Here is a 16533-nt window from a genome sequence, read left to right as displayed (position 1 = left end):
AAATACTATTTTTGATTCAGTTGCCCTAGCAATGTAAAAATAACTTTGGAAATGCAGTGACAGGCAACAGTTTAGAGCATGCAGGAATAAGCGTAAACGTACAAAATACTGAGTAGTACAGGTAAGAGTGTATTATTTATCTGTTCTCATGACACAAGAAAAATAATGCATCTAACATAAAACACAGCAAATTTTAAACCAATAAAAGGAAACACCTGATCACTCAGTACATAATTATCCAGCAGAACAACAACAGATGTGACTCAGGTGAGAATAATGATCTATAGCTTCTGGAAGAGCCTATCTCAAGCAGCACATACCTCTGTCAGACTCAGGACAAAATGAAATAAGAAAAGGAACATACCACTTGGGGAATCTTAGTTCCACTCCACTGAGCTCTGTGTGAGAAACCACTACAGTACAGTCACAGCGCATCCACGTGTTCTGGTTGGACTCCAAGGATCTCTTTCCAAAACCTTCTTTCTGTACCTGATTCAAAGAGGGACTCTGAAGTCATGTCTCCCCATGTAATTGTACAGTACCTTAGAAATTATGGAACCACTAACTTTTCTGAGTTTGTTTCTCTCAGCGCTGGGAAGATTCAGTACCGATTTCCACCCTAGAGTTTGGTACTCAAATATCTTTTAAGAACATGGCTTGTCCCTTGCTCCTTTCTTTAGCATTTATTCCTCATTGGGTTCTGTAAAATCCTTTTGTGTCTTCTGTATGGCACCTGGGTAATTAACTAAGAACTAAAATCTCTGCATGGTAGACTATGTCAGTACTTCTGTGGATTTAGATCAACTCATTTACAAACCACTTAGCATGTGTTAATAAGAAAACCAGGAAATTCCACTTCTTCAGTGGTGGTTAGAGAGAGCTCACAGAAGGAGCTGAAGAACATTTTGCTTAAGTAGATGAATAACCCATTGAAAACAGTCTCTAGCATGATATTTTGAGAATTCTTTCCAGTTTCAAATCATAATTATTACTATTTTTCTTTTGACAGTGCTTTTTTCTGCCATACAGTTCTGCTGGAAGCTGCTTCTTTCATTATACTGTTCATTGTAATAGAAGTCCAGACTTCTACTGCACAGTCTGATTGCACCATCTCCAACCAGTGGCTCATGAGGAATGTTTGCCTGCAAGATGATCTGACATCGCTTCAAGTTCCATGGAACAGAAAACCTAAAACTAAGACCAGTAGGAAGCACGGCATGTAGCGTGATATTACCGCTGCTATATTACTTAATGTTTTCATGCCCATGAGTCCATGAAGTTTGAAATCTACAGATCAAGGTAGGCTGAGATCTCATGGGTTCACTGTTTTAATTAGAATTAACTAGGAAAATTAATTTGAATACATAATTTCCTAATTAAAGCATAATCTAGTTAATAAAAATACCAACTTACTGGTTGGCTTATATGCTATTTTAATGTTTATCATATTTACTTGGGGAAGAACTCATTGTGTCATCACGAAGCATGAAACTAAAAAAAATTTAAAGACAGAGAGAAGGAAAAATAAAAGGTACTAACAAACTGAGGATACAGATTGAAGTTGTACTGCGTTTATACACTGAAACATTTCAGTGAATGAAGCACAGGTTCTGAAAGCAAGATCTTCATCTTTCTGGACAGAAAATGCTAACACCAAAAATTCTAGGTGTGCTTAACTTTATTTCTGAGACTAATAAAAATACTGGCCTTGGAAATATGAGTTATGTAGAAAACAAATAGACAATAAAAGACAATAAATGAAAAACAGGTATTTTATGCTCAGAAAGTACAATGCAAACTCTTCAGGAATGTCTCTACTTTTTGTTAATCACAATTTAGGTATTAGTACAATAGTACAGTAAAAGAGTTTGCAGATGCACACTGATGCAATAAATAACTTCTGAAGAACAATCATGAACTAAAGAATTTCACCCAAAATTGCACCTAAGATCATAACACATTTATTTACTAGCATTACTACGTCTGGGAAAAGTCTGCATGTTCATGTCTGTAACATTTGCCCAGTGTTTCAGATAGTTAAATTTTAAGATACATAGACACCTCCCTTCAATTCTGCAGCTGGACGTCCTGGAATCATGGGCCATTGCAGGTTTGTGTTACTTCTGAATTGTTTGAGAGAACAGGAAATGCTGGTAACACAAACAGCCAATAAAACCTTTGAAAAGGCTCTGGACAGACATTCAAACCAAAAGAATTCTGTTTATCTTCAGAGTGATTGCAATTAACAGCCTGCTAAACGAGACCATGATCTCAAAACACCTGTTCCTCAGGATTATCAGAACAGTAGCTGCCAATTGGAAATGAGCAGCTGCTGTAGCCAGAGACAACACAGCTCACTCTCGTACCCTTGTGAAGCCTTAACTGGCTTTGGTGATGCATATGGTTTGCTTTGCTTATTAAGCTGTCTTTATCTCAACCCATGAATTTTTGCACTTTTTCCTGGATCTCTACCCCATCCTGTTGGGGGGGGGCGTAAGCAAGGAGCTGTGGGGTTGAGCTGTCTACAGGGGTTAAAACCATGACAGTAGTATGCTTTGAACTTGATCACTATGTTTATCGTAACCACTACCTCAAAACTAACTGTATTTTTAAAGACAAACCAGTTTCCAACAAATGGGGCAAAATTAACCATAAAATGGATATGCCTAATCTAAAAACTGAAAAAATCAGGATTAGTATCCTCAATGCCTTTTGTCCAAAATTTTAACTCTGTTTCAAGCCTCTGGCAGAACTTATTCAGAACCACCAAGCCATACTCATCTCTGAGTAAAGCTCTTAACCATGCACAAGCATCTACCTATGAATATAACTAGCTTTTACAATAATATAGCACCCATTCTCACATTGTAACTCATATATTGCAACATATGTTGCAAGATAAAGATATACCACTGAACTACCCTCTTGGACCACAAACTTAAGAACAGGAGTACTGAGTCAGAGCAAGAGTAAACTATAGCACACCTTGTCTCAAACAGTACTCGTAATTGAAAGCCTATGAAGAGCATAAAGGCATATATAATATATTTCTCCAATACTTTGATAGTCTCCAATCATTTTTAGCTCAAGCACTTCCTGAGCTAGATGTGGCTGTTATGTATGTATATAATCTTCAATAGATTTCTTTTCCACAGACTTACTCCATGACACCATGTAAATTTTTAGTGCCCATTAAAACTCTAACCAACATGAGTGCTCCAGCACAACACTAAAAACAGCCACAAGTTCAACCACCATGCAGTTATCCACAAGACATTAGTTCTTGCCATTCCCAAAATTCAATCTAGCAAAACCCACCCAAACCATCAAAAAATTAATCTGTTCAGCCTATATTCTCTAAACCACTGCTGTAACCTAAACCTTAAGAATACTTACCTGAGGAACACATGCTGGCAGTGGATAAAACCTCAGTCACAAGGCTTGGCTGAATCCTTATCCCAGGCATATGGGAATGTAAACACAAATTAGCATTGCTGCTATTTTTTTCTGTTCTTACTGTCCCAGCCTTTAATCTTAATAACAAACATTAGGTAATCCTAGACTTTGGTGCAGCAACCCAGAGTACAACAGCAGTGCAACAAGCTGCTACTCATCGCAATCACTCAAGCACACAGCTAAACTTAAATCATTTCTTTCATCCAGTCCAGGCTTCAGCCTGTCTCTGCAGGTCCTTAAGGATCCATCAGCAGTAAATATTGCTCTTAGTTACTGCTCTCCCTAAAAAGAACTCCAGCACAACTCTGACCTTCCCCTATACATCCCTGACCTCTGCTTGTGACACAATTATCCTTAAATCACTTGCCTCTCTTGGCACTGACAATTAACTCCTCACTTCTGTCCCTAATAACCCAAACCCTAATTGAGATAGATGTTGACGGCTCAAGTTTAATTCAGAAGATTGGGCTTGATGTCATACAGCTTCATCAAATTCATTTCAAAAGCATTTTAATTCATTATCCATTCTTACTAGCCAGAATCTCTTTCAGTACCGACAAAGACATCATTTTCTATTCACTATAGCTACTGAAACCTGGGAAAGATCACATTCTCAGTAGCCTCTAATGGTGCAATTAAGAAAACCTATAAGGACAGTATTCTTTTGAGCTCTGCAGCCTGTCATCTCTAGCAACTGCCTAGCTCCTGAATGGAACTGCTACCTAATTAGAAAAGAGTAATGAAGAGAGACCCAATGGAGCATCCCACAGAGACCCACAAAAAGTCTGGATTAGCGACTCCAAAGAAATTTTTCTGTCTTCTCCGTATGCTCCTGAGGTCCCACTCCAGCATCGCAGTATATCAAATAATCACTGTTGACTCCTCTCCACGCTGCAGATGTGCTGTGCTAACAGTTGCAAGCATTCACAGGGAAAAGGAAGCCTGATCTCACTAGAAATCAAGCAAAGTCATTTTAAGGTGATCAAAATACACTGTCCAGATGTTTGTACACGTTACTCTCAGAGGGCTCCTGCATTAATGTTATCCACAAGAGTTGAAATTATAACACTGTAATTCTTTGTGGTAAGCACTGACAGCTCTCAGGATTTTTTTTTTTTAAATTATTTCTAAAAACTATTAGCCTTTTTTCTTTTTTATACTACTAACATTTCTATTTAGTATTTCAATCATTAAAGTCATAAAAGCACGTAGCATTTACTATCAGAAAGACAATATTAGATAAAAGACAAAATATTTTTTTCATTTTTATCCCTGCAACTGCAAGTTGTGTTCAAAAAAAACCAAACAAACAAAAAAAAGAGATTCTGAGGGAAAACCTACCTTGTAATTATCACAGAATAATAAACTTTCAAGGCAACATTTTTCTTAGGCAGCCTGCAAACATCCATACCTCTTTCAGATACAGGTATAGTAACATTACTTAAGTTCTCCTAGACTTACACAAAATTTGTACACTAAAAGTTGTCTCTGTCTCACAAATGCACTGAACAAGCTGTGTAGCAGAATGAACATAAAGAGATGTCAAAGAAATATCTAATAAGTAACTGTCATATTTCCGATGAACACATCTTCAATCTTACAGAGTGTGTGTAAGATTTAGTTCTAATCTCGACAACCCACTAAAGAAGGACTTGCTAAATTGCCTTTGATAAACCATTTATGATCATCACTAATGCTTGACTACTATTAGGAAAAAATCATTACCTGAGGAAACAGAGAACAACCTGTCCAACACAGGGATTATGAACCAAAATGAGGACTAAATTATACGGTTACACAGTACAGTTGTTTTATCACTGTGTTCAGAAGTTTTTCTCAACAGTTATTAATATTAAGACCTTCAGTATTAATCATTTTGTCCCAGAGTAGACTCATTCATAATCGGCTTGGTACTCTTCTGATTTTTCTCAACAACAATCATATAGATCTAGCCTTAAATCAGAAAATTGAGCATTCTCTGCATTTGGAGCTAGAAACGTACTTTCTAGAAAGTGAATGACATTTGTATCTTCTTTTCATGGACCTACAAACACAGAATATCTTTAGTGTAATACAGATATTCCTTAGTATACATCATCTTTCCACTTCCAAATAAAGAAATAACATGTCAATCTGCCTGCTGTCAATTGCATTCCCATCATTCCAACATCACAAATCATATGACCAGGGGAAAGCACTCTAGAAGCAATGTTGAAAATTGAAAAAAGAAACATAGCCTCCATTTTGCATAAATCACCATCTGTAGCTCTAAGTTTTGGTCATAAGCCTGATCCAAATAAAAAGCTCCCTGTAGACTTTAGCAGACTGTAGTTCAAAACTTGAAACTGCCTAGCTGCTTGCTCTCTCCATAGAAATTATGTAGCTTATAGCAGTGGTCTCCAAAGAGGGGTGTGTGCACAAGGAAGAAAATATTATAACTTCAGTAGTGCATGTATATAATTCATAAATAAATAAATATACATATATTGAGGGGGTGTGCTCAAAAATGTTTTAGTGTTAGGGTTGCATAATCAAAAAAGTTTGGAGACCACCAGCTTACAGCATGACTAAAGAAAAGAAATATGATTCAATGCTCCAGTCCTATCAGAGGGATTAAGAATGTTAAAATATCTTTTTCATATTGTGTTTGGGGTATAAGTTTCAATCCATCTGGGAAAAAAGGGCAAGGAAGAAGAAAGGCTATTCAAGGTGTCAAAAGTGTTCTCGAGGGTAAACTTTTAGCCACACTGTTCAGTTCCCAACTATCAACAATTTTCACTGATTTCAGCAAAACCAGATTTTTACCCACATCTTTGACAAGAGTCCTAAGATTTGTGGGGGTTTTTGGCAGGGTGACTAAACACTGTAGTAGAATAGAGCCTTTAACCAACTCAGAAAGCATTTACAACTTACAGACTGAAAGTGTAGTAAGTGATGAATTCAAATTTTCAAAAATTTTATAGCACTATTCTCTACTGTTTCATGAGAAATTTTGGCTTTTTCCTGTAAAATTTTTATTTCAAGACAAAAAATTATTTATGCAAAAGTTTAGAATAAGCTGTTACTAGCTTTCCTTGATTTAAAATCATTCATGCTAAAGTAAAATCTTTCCTGACAGCCTAAACATGAAGGTTTATCAGGTCAGTTAACTTGGCAAGACATGCATTAACCTAAGCCAAGAATTTCTTCATCCATCCATCAGGCCTTAGTAATATTTCAGAACTGTAAAAAGTGAGCAGGGATATGTTAGTTAAGAAATTAGTATCAGAGTTGCTGTAACTTTAGATTTTTTGTGTCACAGATTTCCTGTTTTCCCCTTTTACATTACCAGCATTTTTAGTAATATATATATAAATTGATACAAATACAAACAGAGGTAATTCTGTATACTAAAAGCTGTTCGATCTAATAAGAATTTTTTTTTTTTTTTTTTTAAAAAAGGGACATTTAATCTCTTCATATGCCTAAATACTGTTCAGGAGAATAAGATGTCATATGGAAATGTACACAATACATACACTTGACCAGATGCTTACTGCGGAGACTTACTCCTCTGTACAAGTGCACTCTTTATCACAATGGCAGAGCAGATAAACCCAAAGATACGCTACAGTTTAAACAGAAGTTACAGGCTTAATGAAAAAAAAAAAAAATGCCAGCTATATATTTTGTGTTTGGGAGGTTCTGCGTTACAATCAGGCTATTGGAAGTTTCTTCCATAGTCTAGCAACAGAAGTCACTAAGCCACTGTTTGGACATCTTCATGCTACCACACTTCACTTAAAACAGCCCTAGTGAAGGGCGTAAATATCCCTGTGCTCCGATTCTTAGTTAGCGTTGAATTAACATTGGCATACGCTAGACATTAGTTCCACTGAAATTAGTTGATAATTGCAGAGTGAAAGGTAAATCACATCTCCTGTCCTTTAGGTCCAACATGAGATTTCAAATACAATGTAAGCATATGTCCCAGATTTCATTTCAGAGGTGTTTCATTCAAATAGTTTGTAATTAAATATTCTCATCTCAACTTGACACTGGCAAAACAATTTTCTAATCTGATTTATCCATTGTGGTCTCATTTAATACAGCCTAAAGTAACAATGTACTAAAGAAAAAGGCAGATACTGTTCTAGATAATCTGGTAAAATAACTCATGTCATAAGAATGATTCTTTTACAAGTTATCATGTATGATACAGGACAGAATTAACAATTTCACTATATAAAAAGTACATGTTGTCTGACTCTCCAGAAAAAGATGTATCTTAGTTTAATGGAATAGCTAAAAATTTCTCTACACTGTAAGAATGCCTATTAGGGGCCAAAACCCGAAACACTGAACAAAATCTTTTGGATGACAGCCTGTTCAGTTTCATACACACTGGAAAGTAAGAAAATACTTTTCTCTAATAGTGCTAAAAAATAAAAGTGTTCCTGACAGCTTCAATATCATCAGAAAAAAAGTGATAAACTGCTTGAAGCAGTAAATATGAGGGGCTGCATGGCTGTGGCCAAAACAACAACAACAAATGTTACTAAGCAAAGGGACCCAGTGAGAAGGGAGAAATTAGAGATACTGGCTGCCTGCAACAACAAAAAAGTTATCAAAATGGGAATCAAGGTGTGAAATACAAAACGGAAGTATAAAAATATGAAATATGAAACTACTTTGTAGCAAAGGTTGAGTAACTGGATGTGAAATAAGAATAAAGGGGCATTTGAAGATTGATTTCAAGAGAGAAATAAGTGATACAACTGAAACCTCTGTTTATGGCAGGAAAAAGAAGAAAAGGGCATGAGCACATACATCAGACACCTTTTTCTTCTGAGTCCTGACAGTGCTACGTGTGCATGCTTACATAATTTAGGATGAGAAAGCTGCTCAAAAGAGGAATAGAACACACAGGTCAAAATAGCAACAGTGAAAAAGTCAATGTAATATACAAATTCACACTAAATACCTATCAAATAGTGATTCATTTTAAAATATCTCAAGAGGTGCTACTTACACAGAAATATTTAAGAAATTAATAGGTTTTGGGTTTTTTTTTGTTTGTTTGGGGTTTTTTTTTGGTTTTTTTTTTTTTTTTTAATACTTAATTTCCTCAGATTCATTATAACATAAAGCAAACATTCAAGGCATTGGGAATCGTGTTTCCCTTCTGTAAATGAAACATGTGCTATAAAAGTTGTTAACCTTTTTGCCCTGCAAACTTCAGCTTGCTTAGCTCCTCTACCTGATGAAAATGGGGCACATATTCCCAAAATTATCATCCCGAATCACAGCTTTGAGGTTCTTTTAAACCCAAACACCGTTTCAGTAAGCACCTCTGTCTGCTCCTAGCCATGAGCCGAACTCTTCACGCCGTGAGCTGTGCCCGGCACGCTGCCCCCCACATACAGAACAGCCACGCCAAGGCCACCCACCCGCACACCACGCGTGCCGTGGTCTCCCCATTCCTGCTGCTCTCCTCAAGGTCACAGGCATCCCGTCTGCTCGCCCGGGGATGGTACAAGACACACGCAACATCTTTTGGGCGGGATGATGCTGCCAGTCAGGGGCATAAGATTGTACAACTTCCGTACTGAGCTGGGTCTCCAGTTTAAAAAAAAAAAAAACAAAAAAAAAACCAAACAACAGCCACCACCAAACCCCACCTTGTCTCTTGAAACCACTTTTAATTAAGTATCCACCTGAGCAGGTAAACCTTCCTAGCCCAGGTTAGCTGCAGACACAGGACTGCGGCCAAGCGCCTTCTCCGCACCAACGTCCAGCCCGTGCCAGCAGCGACAAGGCAGCGGCACAGAAGCGCGGCCGGCACAAGGCGCCACCGGGCCGCCCAGCCCAGCTCAGCCCAGCCCAGCCCAGCCCAGCTCAGCCCAGCCCAGCCCAGCCCAGCTCAGCCCAGCCCAGCCCAGCCCAGCTCAGCTCAGCCCAGCCCAGCTCAGCTCAGCCCAGCCCAGCCCAGCTCAGCGCAGCTCAGCCCAGCCCAGCTCAGCGCAGCTCAGCCCAGCCCAGCTCAGCGCAGCTCAGCCCAGCCCAGCTCAGCCCAGCCCAGCCCAGCTCAGCCCAGCTCAGCCCAGCTCAGCGCAGCTCAGCCCAGCCCAGCGCCGCCGCCCGCCGGCCCTAACTGCCGCCCGCGCCAGCCCGGCCGAGCCCCTGCCCGGGAGCGGCCGCAGCAGCCCCGGCCGCGCACCCCGGCGGGTCTCCCGGCCCGCCCGGCGCACCCCTTCTCCCGCGGCCTCCCTCCCCCCCTCCCGGTGCTCCTACTCCTTGGCGGAGGCGCCCAGCTGCCCGGAGCTGTTATGGGTGCCGAGCTCCTTCTTCTTGCTCCCCTTGGAGGCCATGGCCGCCGCGTCCGCCGCGTTGCCGGGCGACCCGGCCCGCCGCCAGTAGCGGCCCCAGCGCCGCCCCGCGGCCCAGAAGCCCCTGCGGCCAGCCCGGCCCCGGCATCGCCCCGGCCCCCGCGGAGAAGGGCGGGCGGCGGGTGGGGGGTCCCGCCCGCCCACCGTCCCCACCCCGGGGCGGTGGCGGGGAACCCCCGGGGACACGCTCCAGGGATCCAAAAACCTGGTGCGGGGTGGCTCTGCGGAAAGGGGCTTGGCTTCGGGGGTGCCGGGAGGCTGCTGCCTGCGCCTATGCGGGGCCTTCGCGGGTCTCTCCGGAGACGACAATTTGAAAAAAAAAAAAAAAAAAAAATTGTGAACAGAGGAGGACAGTGGTGGGTTGGCATTTCAGGAACAGCAGGCAGTGAAGGATCGGAAGAAGAGTGAAGGGCGATCAGAAAAAAAGAGTGGAGATCGGCAATGCCTGAGAAAAGGGAAACTCTACGGTATGTGATAGAGCTTGGAAGGAGCAGCCTGTGTGCGGCCAGGAGCTGTTGGCTGCTGAGGTGACATAGGGCAGGGAACTGAACTTGAGCAAAATCATCCTCGAACAGACAGGCTGAAACTACCCTTCAGAAGCAGCTGCATTCTGTTAACTCTTAAATCATCATGATGTTAGGGACCAAAGTGGAGAAGTGTGTTGTATGAAATGTATCTTGGGTAAGCTAATGGAGTAAGCAAGGTGGGGGAAGAAAATTGCAACCAGCTGCAGAATAGAAAGCAGCCTTGTCCTAAGCACAGGACATTCTGCCCACTGCCATTTTAAATAATTTCTTATGGTACTGTGTCTCATCTGATCTTGCCAGGGACATGCTTTTTCCAGCACTCCAGCCTCCCCTGAATTTGACATGGTGCTAGAAAGGATTCTGATGAACCTCAGCTGTGTTATGACTTCCACCTACATTTTTGTTAAGTTCCCTATTTGCTAGAGCACCTTTTGATCACATTGTCATGATGTAGCCTTATTTTGGGGGAAGACAGCCCCAAAATATTCAGGAAAATATTCAGCAGCTGTCCAAATCCAATTTAAATATAGCAATAACATCAAGTCCCATGGGGCTGCTCAGGGCACATACTTAACTATAAACTAGAGTGTTTTCATGAACTGGAGACCACCACAACCTTGATCCTCTCTCCACTTAAACATTGGGGGAACGGAGTGTAGGCAGCCAGAGCAAGCAGCAAAGTCAAATTAAAGTCATTCAGAGAACAGGGCAGTACTATTGCCTTTCTTTTGTAAATTTACATTTGATGATTCATAACAAAAGTATCTTTCTATGTCAAAATTAAAGACTTCCTGTTTTTGATACTGTGTGAAAACACCTACCTGAAGTTTGGAGTTGAGGGCAGCTATGGTACTCTAGCTATTGAAATTGTTAAGAAATGGGGATACTGACAGAGGAAGTAGTATTACCTCTTGAAAAAATTCTAAATCTTTGGCTAAAAGATATGATGAATTTTGATTGTAGACTGAGGGATGGAAGGATATTTCTGTTTTTAAAATGAGAATACACAATCTTAATGCAGTGTTAAATACTGTAGAGCCTATTAAATCTCCTAGTACACCATTTTACTTCAGTATTTTGTTATTTACAATTAAGGATGTAACTTTTGCAGGAGATTAAAATAGTTAAGTCGTCTTGTTCTAAGTTAAGGCATGCTGCAGATCATAGCAAATGCTTTTTAATAGAGATTAACTTCAGTACAGTTTTAAGTGGGGTTGCAGTTGTGTATATAAGATAGCTTGATAAATATTTTGTAATATAAATGTGACTAACATTCTTCAAGAAAAGTCAGGAACAAGACCATAAATAGATATACCTGTAAGATGTCTTCAAACTTGTTGTTCCCTAAATAAAAAATGAAATGAAATACTGCAATGCAGTTTACGTTCTGTAACTTCTGAAACATGTAAAAATGACAGAAGTCATTATGACACATGTGCCATCACACGATATGACACAAGTGCCATCATAACCATTTGAGCTATAGTAAGTCTCATCTAACTGTGCCTAAAACAATACTCCATGAAAACAAATAGCATCCTGATGGACAATCTGATTGAGACCCCTTGCTCTTTAAACTACTAAGTGCTGAAAAGCAGTGATTTTGGGTACCTTGAGGCAAAGCACAGTCAAAACCAGTAATTCTTCAAGTTTCAAGCAAAGTAGTTTGCCTGTGTGGTGGGTTGACCCTGGCTGGATGCCACGTGCCCACCAAAGCTGCTCTATCACTCCCCTCCTCAGCTGGACAGGGGAGAGAAAGTATAACGAACGGCTTGTGGGTCAAGATAAGGACAGGGAGAGATCACTTACCAGTTACTGTCACAGGTAAAACAGGCTCAACTTGGGGAAATTAGTTTAATTTATTACCAATAAAATCAGCACAGGATAATGAGAAATAAAACTAAATCTTAAAACACCTTTCCCCCACCCATCCTGTCTTCCTGGACTCAGCTGCACTCCTGATTGCTCTACGTCTTCCCTGCAGTGGCGCAGGGGGATGGGGAATGGGGGCTGCAGTCAGTGCATCACACACAGTCTCTGGCGCTCCTTTCTCTTCAGAGGGAGGACTCCTCACACTCTTGCCCTGCTCCAGCATGAGGTGCCTTCCACAGGAGACAGTTCTCCATGAACTTCTCCAACATAATCCTTCCCAAGGTCTGCAGTTCTTCACAAACTGCTCCAGCATGGGTCCCTTCCACAGGGTGCAGTCCTTCAGAAACAGACTGCTCCAGGGTGGGTCCCATGTGGGGTCACAAGTTCTGCCAGTAAACCTGCTGCAGCGTGGGCTCCTCTCTCCACAGGTCCTGCCAGGAGCCTGCTCCAGCACGGGCTTCCCACGAGGTCACAGCCTCTTTCAGGCTCTGGAGTGGGGTTCCCCACAGTCTGCAGGTGGGTATCTGCTCCACTGTGGACCTCTATGGGCTGCAGGAGCACAGCCTGACCCACCATGGTCTCTACCACCAGGTTGCAGGAATCTCTGCTCCGGCACCTGGAGCACCCTCCTCCCCCTCCTTCACTGGCCCTGGTGTTGGCAGAGTTGTTGCTCTCTCATATTCTCACTCCTCTCTCTGGCTGCAGTTTCCATTCTTCGGGGTTTTTCCCATCTCTTAAATACGTTATCCCAGAGGCGCTACCACCATCTCTGATGGGCTCAGCCTTGGCCAGTGCTCAGCACTTGGAGCCGGCTGGCACTGGCTGTGTCAGACATAGAGGAAGCTTCTCAGAGAAGCTACACCTGTAGCCTCACCCCTCTCCCCCCCCCCCACTGCCAAAACCTTGCCACACGAACCCAATACAGCTTGTACATACATCTGTAGAAACATTAGCACTTTAACCATCCAGATGCTGTCCAGGGAAAAGGGACTAGAAGTAATCTTTGTGCATAGTACAACTATTTCAATGTGGTACTATACTGAATAAATACTGATCGAGTATAAAATCATGTTTGAAGCACAGTAATTTAAAGTTAATACTGAATGTATCTTAGTGGGGCAGATGTTTTGCTACATCAATGCTGGGATAGCACTGTCAATTAAAATTCACTCATTATAACCAAAGATGCTTCTACGTAACATGAACAATGAAAATGGGTAATGCAGCCCAAGTATTATGCTACTTCAATACCACAGTCCACTTTTGAAATACAAAAATTAAAAACAAACCCATCTGAATGCGTGTTGTGGTTTAACCCCAGCCAGCAACGAAGCACCATGCAGCCCCTTGCTCACTCCTCCCCCCTGCCATGGTGGGAATGGGAGGAGAATCAAAACCAAGTAGAAGTCGTGGGTTGAGATAACAATGGCTTAATAACTGAAAAATAAAATATAATAATAATTGTAATGAAAAAGGAGATAACATAAAGAGAGTGAAATAAACCCCAAGACAGACAAGTGATGCGCAATGTAATCGCTCACCACTTGCGGACCGATGCTCAGCCAGTCCCTGAGCAGCGATCTGCTCCTCCCAGCCAATGCCCCCAACAGTTTATATACTGAACATGACATCATATGGTATGGAATATTCCTTCAGCCAGTTTGAGTCAGCTGTCCCGACTGTGTTCCCTCCTAACTTCTTATGCCACTCCAACCTTCTTGCTGGCAGGGGATGAGAAGCTGAAAAATCACTGACTTAGTATAAACACTACTTAGAAACAACTAAAACCATCAGTACATTACCAACATTATTCTCATACTAAAACACAGCACTACTGGCTACTAGGAAGAAAACTATCTCTATTCCAGCCAAAACCAGGACAATGTGAGGTTGAGGGCAAGGTTGAAAGTCCATTATTCTGGATGGATACTACATACTACTTTGATACATAGCAGTAAATGGCAGAGGAGTTTAGAAGCAGAGTTAGCAGAATACCCATGCTATCTTTAACCTTTAGGGAGCCATGAGCTCTCCGACAGGACTCAATTATAAGCATAACTTACGTATGATAAACAGGTTAAAAGCTCCTAAGTTCAAAAGAAAAATACTGATGAGGCAGAGCAGAAGCCTGTATGTTTTATCAAAAGGCTGAACACTTTGTTTCATTTCCTAGAACCTGTAAAAGACAGATAAAACCCCTTAACACTAAAATGCCACGACATGTAGCAGCTACCTTTACTCACAGTTACAAGGGCAATAATGCCAGGAATTCTGCATATTTTAATTTAATTTAGAGTTCAGACCAAATTATGATTTACCATGAGATAAAAAACATGCAAGATACTATACTTATCTTTGCAAAAGGATGAAGGAACCAATATTGAGATGCTGGCCCTCTACTCGTACACTTCCCAAGCCAAAGCTATCCAAAGCATCATCTTTACATAAACAAGGAAGGCTTTCTTAAGGTACTTGGGGCAGGAAGCATTTTGTATGTACACAGACTGAAATGATAAAATAACCATCTAGTAGAATTTATTCATATGAGTATGTAAGCCACTTAGAATGTCTAATTTTGATATTTTCACTGAATGAACACTATTTTAAGTGATGATAAAGGAGTCCATAATTATGTGTTTAAAAATACACCAAGTACTTTTTTGTTCTTATTCTGACACAATTTGAAACAGAGAAGTGAGCTTACACACAGAGCTTTATAATGGTCATGTACAATACAGGCACAATTTCTTTCAAATGATCTTCACTACATCATCAGAACTGAATCTAGCCTGTTGCTTATTTTCAGTATTAGTCTGCTGCAGGACAAAACTCTGAAGTGACCTTTTGCATACTGTCAAATGAATGATGTATTTCAATTCAGAATCATTATTTATCTCACTGACATTTTGATAATATATTTTTCACTCCTGAAAGAATATTGCTACCCCCATTTCTTAGTTTCTTTAGCAATTCATTATATGAAGAACGAAGGCACATATGTGTACTTAGAAAACTGTGTTTCTATACCAGACATGGTGTTCTGTAAAGGGAGAAAGACGTAGCCAGTTCCCTGGTTTGGAACCAAGGTCACTAGCAAGATGTTAAAAGTAGAAAGATAAGAAAGCAACAGTTTTTAAGAGCAAAATATTTCACCATCCCATACCATGGTTTTACTGCACATACTTCTTTTATAACTATTTCCTCATATCACCATGTATCAAATGGTTACTCAGGAACTGAGTCTGTAAGAATGACTCAAACTATTCCCCAGTGATTAATCACTACAGATGAACAAGTATTTGTTCAATTTAAGGAGATAGAATGCTATTGCAACTCAATTGGTCTGACACAAAGTTTAAACAAACAAAACTGTAGCTTGGAATAGCTTGTATTTTTCTACCTCTGCAGTTAAGATACACCTAGAAAATCCCATACTGAAAGACCACTAATTGCTCTAACTCCTTTATAGTTTTCTCAGTAATTGTAATGCCTCATTAACCTTTTTAAATGAACAGAGGCTGACTTTGCAGTAGCTGCATGGACATACAGCACTACTACAATCCAGGAAAACTACATGCCATCTCCAGCCTTTACAAAAATCAGTTGATGGAAACATGCCAGAAAAGACATTTTACCGAGGCACTGATTCAGATTTTTTACCCAAGTTTTTAATCTCAAAGCTGTCCCTTAAATATAGGGACTAGAAAATCAGGTAGTTGCTCATTTAATATTAACATATTTCAGATTGCAAGAGATAATGAAATAAAATAGCACAGGGCTGAGATGAATTATCACTTTACTATATATCCTGTATATGTAAAACAAATTATGTTTGACACTTTTTGCTCACTTATTAGCCTGAAGTTGAACTGGGTCTGTCTAAGTCTTTCCAAACCAAAGTTCTTGGGCTAATCAGGACAGGGCTTCATGACTAGTTTAATTGACCTGAAGACTTCTCCACAAACTACTGTCTCAATCTCCTCTACAAGGGACACGGTCCCATTCCCCTCTTTAGGCTAAAATACCAGTCTTATAATTTTCACCTTCTGGCTGGATCAGATTTCCTGATCCACCCCACCAGTCTCAAACATAGCAATGCTTCCTCCAAGGAACAGAAGGGAAAATGCAGTTTGTAACATGAAGGAAGACTAGCCATCTATTAAAGCTCATTTTTTTTCCCCTCAGAAAAGTTAAAAAAAGAAAAAGATTCTATAATGCAGGTAGAAATCAAATTGTTTTTTATAATACTAGATTTAGCAAATAGAATCTGCTCCATAATACAATCTGCACAGTCACTTTAAACCTTTGGG

The 16533-nt window shown here is 40.5% G+C and overlaps 1 protein-coding gene across 1 annotated transcript in view; it reads right to left on the bottom strand.

Annotated features, from left to right (window-relative positions):
- The window catches only part of ADGB (androglobin), a 120259-nt gene extending 109870 nt beyond the window's left edge, over positions 1–10389 (bottom strand). The window contains 2 exon segments of the mRNA XM_042796125.1: positions 9730–10118; positions 10291–10389. Of these exon segments, the coding sequence (XP_042652059.1) occupies positions 9730–10118; positions 10291–10389 (488 nt within the window).
- Between the last annotated feature and the right edge of the window lie 6144 nt (positions 10390–16533).

The sequence above is a fragment of the Tyto alba genome, unplaced genomic scaffold (genome assembly GCF_018691265.1).
Source record: "Tyto alba isolate M040663 unplaced genomic scaffold, T.alba_DEE_v4.0 Super-Scaffold_22, whole genome shotgun sequence".
NCBI lineage: Eukaryota > Metazoa > Chordata > Aves > Strigiformes > Tytonidae > Tyto > Tyto alba.
This window is presented reverse-complemented; position numbering and strand designations above follow the sequence as displayed.